Below are 12,596 nucleotides of genomic sequence, written 5' to 3'. Positions count from 1 at the left end.
ATGCATAAAAAAGGGGGAAAAAAAAAACATTAAGACTGTGTTTGGAAGCCAGTCAACGAAAATCATTTTCCGTTGACTGGGAAAATGACCCCAAAATGGCGGAAAATGACTTCCGCCCAATTTAGGCGGAAGTCATTTTCCGCCGTTCAATTTGCAGCGCCAAAGAACGTTTCCAGCGAAAACCACACATGGTTTCCGCGTGACCAAAGGGGAAACCAGAGCATCTCTAGTTTCTAGCGAGAAACCAGGGCTCTGGTTTCTCGGTGGAAACCAGAGCACGTGGTTTCCGACGAAAACCATCTGGTTTTCGCAGGAAACCGTGGGGTGGATTATTTTTTTTTGTTTTTTAATTAAAATATTAGTTTTAAAATTATTATTAATATTTCTCTTCAAAAAAGGTATTTTAATATTTTAAATAAAATAAAAAATATATATAATTATACAATTCTCTATTCATTTTCCAAAAAAATAACCAAACACACAGACAGTTTTTCAAACTATATCCAAAAACTAGAAATGAACATATTTTCTAAAAAATGACTCATTTTCCAGAAAACATTTTCTAGAAGTCATTTTCCTGCTTTCCAAACACACCATAAATGTGCCCATTGTGCCTTATGGTGAGTGAGACACGCTCTAGCTTGCCAAAAAAATCGAACTCCAACATAAGCTATTTCCTCTCTCCTACTATCACTTTCTTTTACTCTCCTCTCCCCTACCATCTATATTCATTCTAGTAAATTAAAAAAATAAATAAATTATTTAATATGATGACTCAATACAAGACGTTCTTTTCCTTTTGCAGCCATCAAGAAAAGTACGCCATATTGAAGCATTTGGGGGGAAAGGCATCCTGCCAATGAATTGTTCAGCTTCTGCAAGATGACCATACCTAGACAACAAATCAACAACAATCAAGTAATGATCCATCTCTGGTTCAAACCCATATTTCCCTTTCATTTCCCCAAACAGAGCCATCCCTTGTTCAACTAACCCAACATGTCTGCAAGCTGAGAGGACTGCCATGAATGCCACCTTATCAGGCTTAATGCCCTGCTCTGTCATCTCATCAAATTTCCTTATCGCTTCATGGGCATAGCCGTGTAGGCCAAGGGATGAAATCATAGCTGTCCACGAAATGACATTCCTTTCGGAGGTGTCATTAAATATCTTTGTTGCACTTTCGAGGCTCCCACATTTCGCGTACATGTCAATCATGATGTTGCAGACGAATGTGTCGCAGGAGCTGAAATCGTTCTTGATGAGTAGACCATGAAGAGAGCTGCCCAGGCCGAGGTTGCAGAGTCTGTTGCAGCTGCTGAGGAGGCTGACGTACGTGTAATTGTCGGGAGAGACTCGAGCTCTCCTCATGTGTCCGAAGATTTCAAAAGCCTCTTTGTGATCACTGTTTCGAGAGCAAGCTAAGATCAAAATGTTCCAAGATCTAGTGTTGGGGTCCTCGAGTATGGAAAACAACTCCAGAGTCTTGTCATACTCGCCAATTCTGTTGTATATCCCAGCTATCACATTTGTGGAGACAACATCAAGTGGCATGTCATTAACATCTGTGAAGCATAAGGCATCAGATATTAAACCATTTTTGGCATACCTGCTTATAAGAGAGCTTGATACATAAGAATGCTTGAGGTAACCCGTCTTTACCAACCACGAGTGAAGCTGGAGTAATTCTACTGCTGATGACGCTTTGATAACAATAGAAAATGAAAAGCCATTCGGATAAAAACCCAGGCGGATCATCTCTCGCAACAGCAAAATGGATTCAGGAGAGCCTCTATTTGAGTATCCCAGCATCAATGTGTTCCAAGGAACTAAACTCTTTTCACACATTTCATTAAAACAGCAATGTGCTTCTTCCAATTTATCGAATTTGACATAAAAATCCATCAAAGCACTGCCCATGTACACATCATTTTCAAGCTTCTTCTTGATAATTTGTGCATGCAAAGCTTCTCCACATGACAGATTCTGCAGCCTAGAGCAGGAGTTAAGAGCACTAATAAATGTTATTTCATTAGGGGAGAATCCATTAGCATACATTTCCAAGAAAACAGTCAACACTTTGTCCGGTGTATCACTCTTTGCCAGTGCACCAATCATTATGTTCCATGAAACAATGTCCTTAATTGCCGCTTCCTCAAACATTTTATTTGCAGTGTGAGCACCAGAACATTTAGCATACATGTTAACCAGAGAATTCTTAACAGAAACTGCATTATCCAATCCATACTTCACTGCAACTGTGTGCACTTGCTCTCCTAATTCCATATCATGTATCCCGAGGCAACCAGATAGAAGGCCCACAAATGTGTACTCAGACAAATCCATTCCACTCCTGAGTATTTCAACAAACATAGTCATCGACGTTTCAACAAATCCATGTTGTCCAAGCAATAGAATCATAGAATTCCATGTAACCAAGTTCTTTTCAGGCATGCTATCAAAAATCTGGCAGGCCTCGTGTAAACACCCGCACCTCCCAAGCATACCCAACAGTGCAGTCCCTAGAGTAGCATCAGTGCGAAGCAATGATGTCTTCTCAAGCAGTGCATGCAATTGCACCACTTGATAATGATCCAAGAACTCACTTGACAACAGTCCCCCGAAAGTAAACTGAGTGGGCTTAAATCCACACCTCCTCATCTCAGAAAACAGTCCCCAAGCCTCTAGTACATTCCCATCTCGACAATATGCAGCGATCATCGTGTTGAAAGACACAGCATTTCTAAAAGGCATTTCCTCAAACAGTTCCCGAGCAACATGTACATTACCAAAATGAACATACTTCGACAGTATATTATTGAAAGGGAAAATGGGTTGTGTTGGTGTAGAGCCAACCTTGATGGTGAGTGCATGAAGAGACTTAGTTCTGCAAAGCGAATGAATTTGAACCCATGTTGAAGGTTCTTGAAGTAGTTGTGTGCCTTCAAGGTGTTTGACATTTTCTCCATGAGAAATACAGTTCTCTATAGAGGTTGAAAGGTGGAATTTCGTAGTAAAGTAGAAATGGGTTTTGATGGTGGAAAGATTTGCAGTGATGGAAGCCAATGAGATTGGGTTTCTCATGCAGTCATGTCCTCTAAATTGTCACTGGCTTCAATATTATTCTGTTGCAAACTGGAATAGCAATTTGAACTACAAAGTACTAGACTGACTGGCAGACACTTCGATTTCAGCCGTATCAAATACCCCTGCATAATACACAAACATTAAAGTGAAATTGCCAAAAGTTATCCATGCTAAAGATGCAAAAATTCTAAACATCAAACTTATCATGCAGAATTTGAATAGTTTATAACCAAAACCCAGTTTTTAAAAACTAGGAGTTGCTTAATATCCATGGTTATTTGTTTCAGTATTCATGAAAATTACTGAACACTCATATAGTCCAATAATGTGTTAGCATTGCAGGCAACAGAATTCGCATCACTTTACAGAACAAACATAGCTTAATTCTCTTAAGTCTTATCTCACATCTCACTAGAAGAATGCAAGCCACGGGGCTGTGGGGGTATGGCTGCCAAAATTAGACTTTATTTATTAAATATTACTTTATTTATTAAAATTAACAAATATTTATACAATTACACTGACAAAATTAGTACATAAAAAATAAAAAATGTTCCAATTCTTCTAAGTTCCAACACAACATTCAACATTCAAATTTTAAAGTTTCCAACGCAATACTAAAGCACTCAACAATCAACATTCAATGTTTTCAACAACAATAATATTACAGCTATGATCAACATCAATAATAAGAAAATCTAAATTACTAAATACTCCGTATTGTTTAGTGTTTACCTGGAGCTAGACTGCTAGAGCTATAGCTACTGCCGCGGTGCGCCAGTGCCACCTAGTGCAGTAGGCACTGCTGCCCAACGGAAAAAGGAGAAGGGAGACTGGAGATGCCGACTCGCCTAGAAGGGAGAAGGGAGACGGAGCACCTACTGTCACCGTCGCCGAGTTCGAGTAGCGCCGCCATCGCCGAGTGAAACTGAGGCAGTGTTGGGCTGTTGGCTGTGTTGTCGTGTTGACTGTTGATTATTACTTCAGATTTTAGGGATTTAGTCGTGTTGGCTGGAAGTAGGGATGTCAATCGGGCCAACCCTGTCAATTTCGGGCTAACCCTGTCGGGTTGTCAAGCTTATCGGATTCGGGTTGTCCGTTAATTTATTATTATTTTATTCTCGGATTCGGATTAGCCCTAACCCTAAACCTCGGGTTGTCGGATTAATCGGGTGGGCTAAATAATTTGAACTAAAATAAAAAATGAATACTTATATTTGACAAAACGGGTCAAGTGATCAACCGAATCCAAATTCAATAGAACGGGTCAACTGAAATATCGGATGAAGTGATGAACATTGGGCTGTACATTATACATAATAATAGGAATCCCATCATTATATTACTCAAGTACTTACTACTTACTACTTACTACTTACTACTTACTGGAGTACTAAATATTAATAGGAAATTTAGGAATCCCATCATCAAAAGTGCAAAACTAGTTAGCATTACTTGGCTACTTGCAATCTTGCATACTTAACAATTACATATTTACATATGCACTGGAAAGTGGAAAAACAGTAGCATATTGCTAAATTGCCTAAACAAACTATCTAGAGAGTGTTAAAGTCATAAGCCACAAATCCACAATTCATAAATCATAAGCCACAAATCCACAATCAAGACAACAACAATGTTTTTATGGTGGAATTTAGGATCAAATTATTAAGAAAAAAATCAAAAAATAAAACTGTGAACTTACTCACTGCAATTAAGAAATTAACCAATAAGGCAAAAAGCCAAATAGCCAATAACCATACATTATGTACTTCGAAATTTGAATGTTGGAGTGCAATACCTGTAGACTGGAAATCTGGAATTTTGGCGTGAGCGGCAGGCGGTGGGTGTTGACGGCGAGCAGCAGGCGGTGGGCGTCGACGGCGAGCGGCAGGCGGTGGGCGTCGACGGCGAGCGGCAGGCGGTGGGCGTCGACGGCGAGCGCCAGGCGGTGGGCAGCAGGCGTCGGGTAGCGGTCGGCGGGAGGCGGACTGCGGTGAAAGCCGTGAAATTTCGAGCGGGAGAGAGTGAGAGACGACAGTGGAGACTGAATTACAAATCTGAATGTGAAATACTTATCAAATCTGAATGCGAAATACTAGTCTTTTAGAAATTAAAATTTAGGTATTTTTTTTTCTTTAAAGAGGGCCCGACGGGCCAACCCAGCTCATCCCGCCAGTCCTATGGGGTTGGCCCGTTTAGCCTGATTAGTTTATCGGGCTATTTCTTTTTTCGGTTTTTAACTCTGTAATTTTTTGGGCTTAACGAGTCAGTCCATCGAGTTTGGATACAATTGGCATCTCTACTTGAGAGGGTTGTTTTACAGCTTTTTGTTTGTTTGTTTTTTTTTCCTTAGTGGGCGGGTTATCCTGGCTCAACCCATTTAGGCTCAATCAAATCCGGGCTAAGTGGTGCGGGTCTTAAATGGGCCCAAAATTCATGGTGGTTCATGCATCAAAATGACGTCGTTTTGATTAATGAAAAGAAACGGTCAAAATTGTTCCGTTCCGCGCCGTTAACTTTGGGTGTATAACATATTCAGTTTCATTTTATATACGCCGCAGTTCTCTTTCAACACAAATACCGTTTCTTTTCGACATAACTACAATTTCATTCGACATTATACACTCAAATATGTGAAACTGTTATTCAGTTTCCTTTCAACTCAACTACAGTTTCTTATATATATAATATGTTGCGGCTCCTTTCAACACAACTACAGTTTCATTGAACAATATACATTCAAATATGTGAAACTGTTATTCAATTTTATTCAACATAACTACAGTTTCTTTATATATATATATATATATATATATATATATATATATATATATATATATAATTACACTTTCATTGGACAATATACACTATGAAATTGTTATTCAGTTTCATTTTATATATATCGCAGTTTTCTTTCAACACAACTATAGTTTCATTTTGATATAACTACAATTTTTTTTTAATTGAAATAGAAGGGGGACACCCAAGTAATGCAGGTACATAAGCTAACTATTACAATAGACATCTGCCACAGAGGGAAGCCTTCAACATCATTAACCAGTAATCTTCTTATTGCGTCTGGAAGGTCTGCAAGCAAATGAACCCCTTTCGAATAATTCCTAGACAGGCCTGCCATGGCATCTACGATATGGTTTTGCTCTCGTACGATTGATAACACCTGCTAGAATTCAAGGTTACCAAGCTCTTATTTGCATGCTCTCAAAATATTATGGGCCACATTATTTGTTGTACCGTTTCTGCCAAGGCTTTCAACGAGTTCTTTTGAGTCACTACAGTTTTATTTGATAATATAAAAACAAATGTGAGACAGTATAATTTGAGATGAACTATAGTTTCATTTAGGGAGTTCCGTTAAGACTTGACGGTAGCCGTTTCTTTACTTAAAGAAATGGTGCTGTTTTTGGACCATGGCCCACGATATAACAACTGCTAAATGGGACGGTTGGAGAAACTCCCATTTAACCCGTTTATAATTCGGGTTAAAAAATTTTTTTAAGTTTTTTTTTTAAGAGTTTAAGGTGTGAAACCAATAATTGTCTTACAAATGCTTAGACCCGTGGAGAAGTTGACCCAACTACCCAAGGACGCCGAATTATTTTACCTTCTAGCTTTAATTGGGGTGCTAGGTATATGATTCAAAACTACCAAGATGCTATGGCTATTGTATATATGGATTGACTATCCGAATTTATTTATTACATTCACATGTAACCCGAAATGGCTTGAGGTGCAGCGGTTTATGAAAAATGGTCGTTTAAAGGCTGAAGATCGTCCCGACATCATTTGTAGACTTTTTAAAATGAAATTGGACGCTCTTATAGTAGATTGCCGCAAAAACAAATTGTTTGGACCCGAGTCTGGAGGTAATTTAACACTTTAAGTTTATTTATACTGTAAAATTATTATAAATATTATTTAACATCTTATAATTAGATTTTTAACAATTTTCTTTTGTTAAATATTGCAGCTATATATACCATAGAGTTTAAAAAAGAGGTCTTCCACATGCTCATATTCTTATGTTTTTGGAGAAACTAAATGAAGAAAATGGGGTATTGAGATTGGACAAAATTATTTCAGTTGAAATACCAGATAGGGAAATTGAATTAGAATACTACAATGTAGGTGAAGAATTCATGATGCATGGTCCTTGTGGGAAAGCCCGGACAACTTCTCCGTGTATGGCTAACAGTAAATGTACTAAACATTTTCCTAAAAAGTTTGTTTGTTTTTTTTTTTTTTTTTTTTTTTTCTGGAAAGCCTAAAAAAAGTTTGTTAGTTGTTCAAGTTTTGATGAGGATGGATATCCTATTTATAGACGACTGGACAAGGGCGTAAAGTGCTAAGAAACGAGATTACTCTCGATAATAGGTACGTAGTACTCCACAATGGCAAGTTGTTATTAAAGTATCGGCTCATATTAATGTGGAGTGGTGCAATCACTCACGGTAAATCAAGTACCTATTCAAAACGTTAATAAGGGCCATGATCGAGTGACAACTGAATTTTACAAGACCAACAATGACCAAGATACTTTGAAAGTCATTGATGAAATCAATATGTACTATGATTGTAGGTACATATCGCCATGTGAAGTTGCTTGGCGTTTGTTTAGTTTTGATATACAGTTGAGGGAACCCTCAGTTGAGAGGTTAATTTTTCACTTGCCAAATCAACAAACAATTGTGTTTTCAAATGATGATCCAGTTGACAATATTGTAAACAGACCAACAGTTTTAAAAAGCATGTTCTTGGAATGGTTTGAGGCTAATAAAACCCATGAGGAAGCCAGAAGTTTGACATATGCTGAGATGCTAACCAAATTTGTATGGAAGAAAGATATTAGAAAATGACAATGAAGGAAAAGAGGGTTTGCAATTGGTAGAGTCTTCTATGTTCCACCGGGCACATGGGAAGTTTTTTTTTTTACTTAAGATGTCGTCTCAATAAAGTTCGTGGCCCGACTTGCTATTCTGGTATTCTAACAGTTGATGGTACACAATATTATTCCTTTAGAGATGCATGTTACGCTCGAGGGCTAGTAGATGATGACAAAGAATACATTCAAGCAATTGAAGAAGCAAGTCAATGGGCCACCGGTAGTAATTTGAGAAAACTGTTTGTGACTTTAATTTGTTGATGTCTAACTCATCAATAGCAAAACTAGAGGTTGTTTGGGAAGTTGTGTGGAATCATCTTTCTAATGATGCACAATTTAATATTCGACAACAATCCCTAATTCTAGGTATTATATTTGTTGTATAATTTGATTTTTTTTGCCAAAAATATTGAAATTCCTTATTCTATCAACTAACTAATACATATAATTATTTTACTTAACAGATTTGATTTTGGATGAAAGGCAATGCACTTTTAGAAATAGAGAAAATCATAACCACTATGGGTAGAAGTTTGAAAGACTTTCCAGCAATGCAGTATCCAAATGTTGAAAATGTAGGTTTAACAAGAAACAGATTGCTACAGGAGGAATTATCATATGATGGTGATGCCCTTAAGGAAGAAAATGAAGTTTTGATTAGTCAACTAACAGAAGAACATCGGATAATATATGATGAGGTAATTTCAGATGTACAAAATTATGCTGGAGGTTTATTCTTTGTATATGGATATGGTGGAACATGTAAACGTTCTTGTGGAGAGCACTTTCTTCTGCATTAAGGTCAAGCGGTGATATTGTGCTAAATGTAGCGTCAAGTGGGGTTACATCTCTTCTTTTACCAGGAGGACGAATTGCACATCTCGATTTGCTATAACGATATCAATTAATTCCACTTGCAACATCAACCAAGGTAGTGGTTTGGCAGATTTGATTGTGCAAACTAAGTTAATAATATGTGATGAAGCTCCAATGATGCATAAATTTTGCTTTGAAGCTCTTGATAGGACAATGAGGGATTTGTTGCGTTTCAAAAATCTTAATAGTTATATGACCTTTGGAGGTAAAACGGTGGTGTTTGGTGGAGATTTTAGACAAATTTTGCCTGTAATACCAGAGGGCACAGGGTAAGATATTGTTGGTGCAAGTATAAATTCTTCGTATCTTTGGAGGAGATGTAAAGTTTTTAGGTTAACCAAGAATCTACGACTTAGGGGCTCACAATCAAACGTTGAAGTGCAAGAGATTGAAGAATTTGCAAAGTGGATTGCTAATATTGGGGATGGAGAAATTGGTAATTCAAGTGAAGGTGATTGAGACATTACTATTCTGGATCAATTATTAGTAAAATATAATGATGATCCTATTGGTACAGTTGTTGATTTTTATATACTGAATTTATATTCCGAGTCTAAAAATACACAATTTATATTTTGAATATTCACAATTTTTATATACTGAATGTTCTCAATTTACATACTAGATATTCACAATTTAGATACTGAATCTTCACAATTTGAGTTGTGAATATTTAGTATATAAATTGTGTATTTTTATTGGGATTCATGGCCTAACTGTAGGCATTTATGCATTTGGGCTTTATTTATTAGGCGATATAAATTACCCCTATATAGTGTAATTAAGCCAGATAATTGGAAGGGAAAAACTTTCAATGAGAATTCATAATAGATTGGTAAAATATTGCAATTTAACTCTAATATTATTTATTTAGAATTGCTTATTGTTTATTTCAAAAAAGATAGAATTGCTTATTGTTCACGGATGCATGGATGCCGTCAAACATTTCAAAAAAGGCAAAAACTTGTGTGAGACCGTCTCACCGTGACACGGGTCGGGTCATTAGGTAAATGTAACACTTATACGCACAAATATCATACTTATATGCTCAAATCTAATACTAATTAGGAATAAAAATTTTGTTACTTATAAGGGTAAATGTAATACTTTTATGGGAAAATATAATACTTTTACATTTCGATTTAAAAGTATTACATTTTTCCTCAAAAGTATTATATTTTCCCTTATAAGTAAGGAAAAATTGTGAACATTACTTATTATGAAAAATGTAACACTTTTTCTCTTATAAGTAACAAAAATTGTATTCCTAATTAGTATTATATTTGAGCATATAGTATAACATTTACACATATAAGTGTGACATTTGCATGGTGTTTTGACCTGACCCGACCCGTCTCACGAATAAGGATCCGTGAGACGGTCTCATACAAGTGTGACCATTCAAAAAATAGATTGATATATGTTGGCATGTTGACTGACTACCTGTAATCATACAAACCAATAATAAGATTTTGTAACAACATAGCATTGTGTTTTGTAGTAGGTTGAAAGTAACAGACGCACTCACAGACAAGGTAGCTAGCAATATTGCAACATATATATTTCATAACAGTACTAAATTAACATAAAACAACTACATTTTCAAAAAAAAAAACAAACAAAATATAATTAGAAGCACACATAAGGATTAATTACATTGGAACAATCACAAGCTCATCATTGGAATCATTGGACTCAACAGTAGGGGAGGTTCCATTGTTTGTTGCAGAAGTTAAAGCTGTTGGATCTTGTGTCTCACTCTCCATCCATCTAAGCCATTCATCAATGTATAATGGCTGACTTGGACCAATGCCCCAAAGTTGCCGCTCTTCAAAGAACTTTAGAATGTCTTCAATTTCTCCGAAAAGGGTAGCTGCATTACCAACACTATTTAGCCTTTCCTCAAAGGCAATATTTATGAACTTGGTAGCTATCAGGTGCGGCAAATTGATAAGACAAGCTGCCAATATGTTTGCAATCATGAAAATTAATTTGCGAAACAACTCTTCAGGTTGGCACTCACCATTTTCATAGTATAACAGAATGGTCCGACTAATTCGATACATTGAATTAGCAGCTAAAACATTTGGAGGCCAGTAGAGAGGATTTTCCACAAGGCTTTTGCTTCCTGTGGAACCAAACTCTTTTACAATCCTTTCAGCTTCATCAGCAAGACCTTGAATAATCTCCTTGGAAGAATGAACTTCCCTAATTGTATCCCCAAGATCCATGTCCAACCACTTCTTATGAAGCTTAACTCCCACCCACACAACACTTGCTGCATTTTTAGTGTATTTCAACGCACGGTTCCCGTCCAAGATATCTATATGGCTTGCATATTGGAGGCCTTCATCAACACTGCTTATAAGCTCATCAACATGTTGATTTGCAATGCTTGGAAGTGCAACGGCAATGGCTGTGAGTGTCATCACTGGAAATGTCCAACAGTTAGGAGGCTCTTCTGTTAATAGACTTGGAACTTGGCTGTTATCAAATTGTATTGCACCTTTATAAAAGAAACTTTGTTTGAGAAGATTGAGTAGACTACGTGGTTGTCGATTCTTTCCCCCCTTAATATATTTATTCAACCCACCAACAATATTCCTCAATAATGATTTTGGCAATTGTTCATCTCCTTCAAGAAGTATCACAAATTGCTGGCTGAGTTCTATCTCTTCTCTCATTTGGTCATTTGAAACTTTATGTACAGGTGACAATAGTTTGCATAAAAGAGTAACTAAAAATAGTAATGGAAGCCAGATGACGTAGAAAGAAACAACACAACAGAACTTAATAAATATGACAACCAGAGTCTGAAGTAGTATGCAGAAAGTGAAGATCAAACTTTTTATATCATGGACAAATTTTTCAACTTTCTTTCCTTTAATAATTCTCATCCGTATTGGAACTTGTTTCCATTCTTCCAGTTTTTCTGTCCAATAGGGCTCAACTGTGAATTCTTCTCTATGGATTTTGATCCCATTGCCCTCACAAGTCCAGACAGAAAATAATAATAAGGTTATAATTGTGCAGAAAGGCAATATCGTGGTACAAGCAAATTGAAAACCTACAATCAATTTGACCGACCATTTATAATCAGATTGCTTCTTTTGACAATTAGTAATCCAGTAGTAGTCATAGGGAATTCTACTTATACTAATCAGTTCTAGAACACCAATAACAAATGCAGAAAATAGGGGGATGATATACGTAAAACCGAAAGAGGCCAACCTTGTGATCAGAAATTGAGGGCTACCAGATACTGCCATCACCCAATATTTTGTAATGCTCAATCTCAGCTCTTCAGCTCAACTACTGCTGCTTCCATCTGTTTCACTAGCGTCTGATGCTTTGATTCTGCATGTTTCTTAATTGCTGGAACTGCTAGAGCTGAACACACAATCACTATGAACATGCAGAACAGCAATACAAGAGCCAAGATGATTTGTGGAAATATTGAGAAATCAAGTACGCCGGTTCCCAGTTGGATGCATAAATCCACAATATAATGATGGTGAATACCAATATGCTCAAAGCCATGAGATTGGTTAGCATATCTGTGCCATTCATAGAGCCCAGGGAGGTGAGAAATTGAGCCATGGCCACAATTAAGAAAACCGTGCTACTGATTTTTGAAATGTTATCATCGTAAGACCACATGGGAGATGTGAGGTCGCCAGTGAGCTTGGTAGCCACAGCTAATAGTGTCAGCGAAGTTGCATTCAGACCG

At 37.0% G+C, this 12,596-nt stretch overlaps 2 protein-coding genes across 3 annotated transcripts; both read right to left on the bottom strand.

The window, feature by feature from the left end:
- Nucleotides 1-430: 430 nt before the first annotated feature.
- On the bottom strand, nucleotides 431-5,128 carry LOC116030952 (pentatricopeptide repeat-containing protein At3g58590). Of its 2 annotated transcripts, none has more exons than XM_031273342.1 (2): nucleotides 4,889-5,128; nucleotides 431-3,209 (listed from the first exon to the last, which is right to left on the bottom strand). In XM_031273342.1, the coding sequence occupies exon 2, from the start codon at nucleotides 3,082-3,084 to the stop codon at nucleotides 763-765; it is 2,322 nt and encodes a 773-aa protein (XP_031129202.1). In that variant the 5' UTR covers nucleotides 3,085-3,209; nucleotides 4,889-5,128; the 3' UTR covers nucleotides 431-762. The 2 variants fall into 2 exon arrangements, with proteins under 2 accessions (XP_031129202.1, XP_031129201.1); XM_031273341.1 differs by lacking the exon at nucleotides 4,889-5,128 and adding an exon at nucleotides 3,823-4,854.
- A 5,390-nt stretch (nucleotides 5,129-10,518) lies between these two features.
- LOC116029918 lies at nucleotides 10,519-12,135 on the bottom strand. Its single transcript, XM_031271963.1, has 2 exons — nucleotides 10,890-12,135; nucleotides 10,519-10,739 (listed from the first exon to the last, which is right to left on the bottom strand). The coding sequence occupies exons 1-2, from the start codon at nucleotides 12,133-12,135 to the stop codon at nucleotides 10,519-10,521; spliced, it is 1,467 nt and encodes a 488-aa protein (XP_031127823.1).
- Between the last annotated feature and the right edge of the window lie 461 nt (nucleotides 12,136-12,596).

Source organism: Ipomoea triloba, chromosome 9, assembly GCF_003576645.1.
Source record: "Ipomoea triloba cultivar NCNSP0323 chromosome 9, ASM357664v1".
In the NCBI taxonomy this organism is placed as follows: Eukaryota; Viridiplantae; Streptophyta; class Magnoliopsida; order Solanales; family Convolvulaceae; genus Ipomoea; species Ipomoea triloba.
Note: the sequence above shows the minus strand (reverse complement) of the source record. Positions and strands in the feature narration are given on the sequence as shown.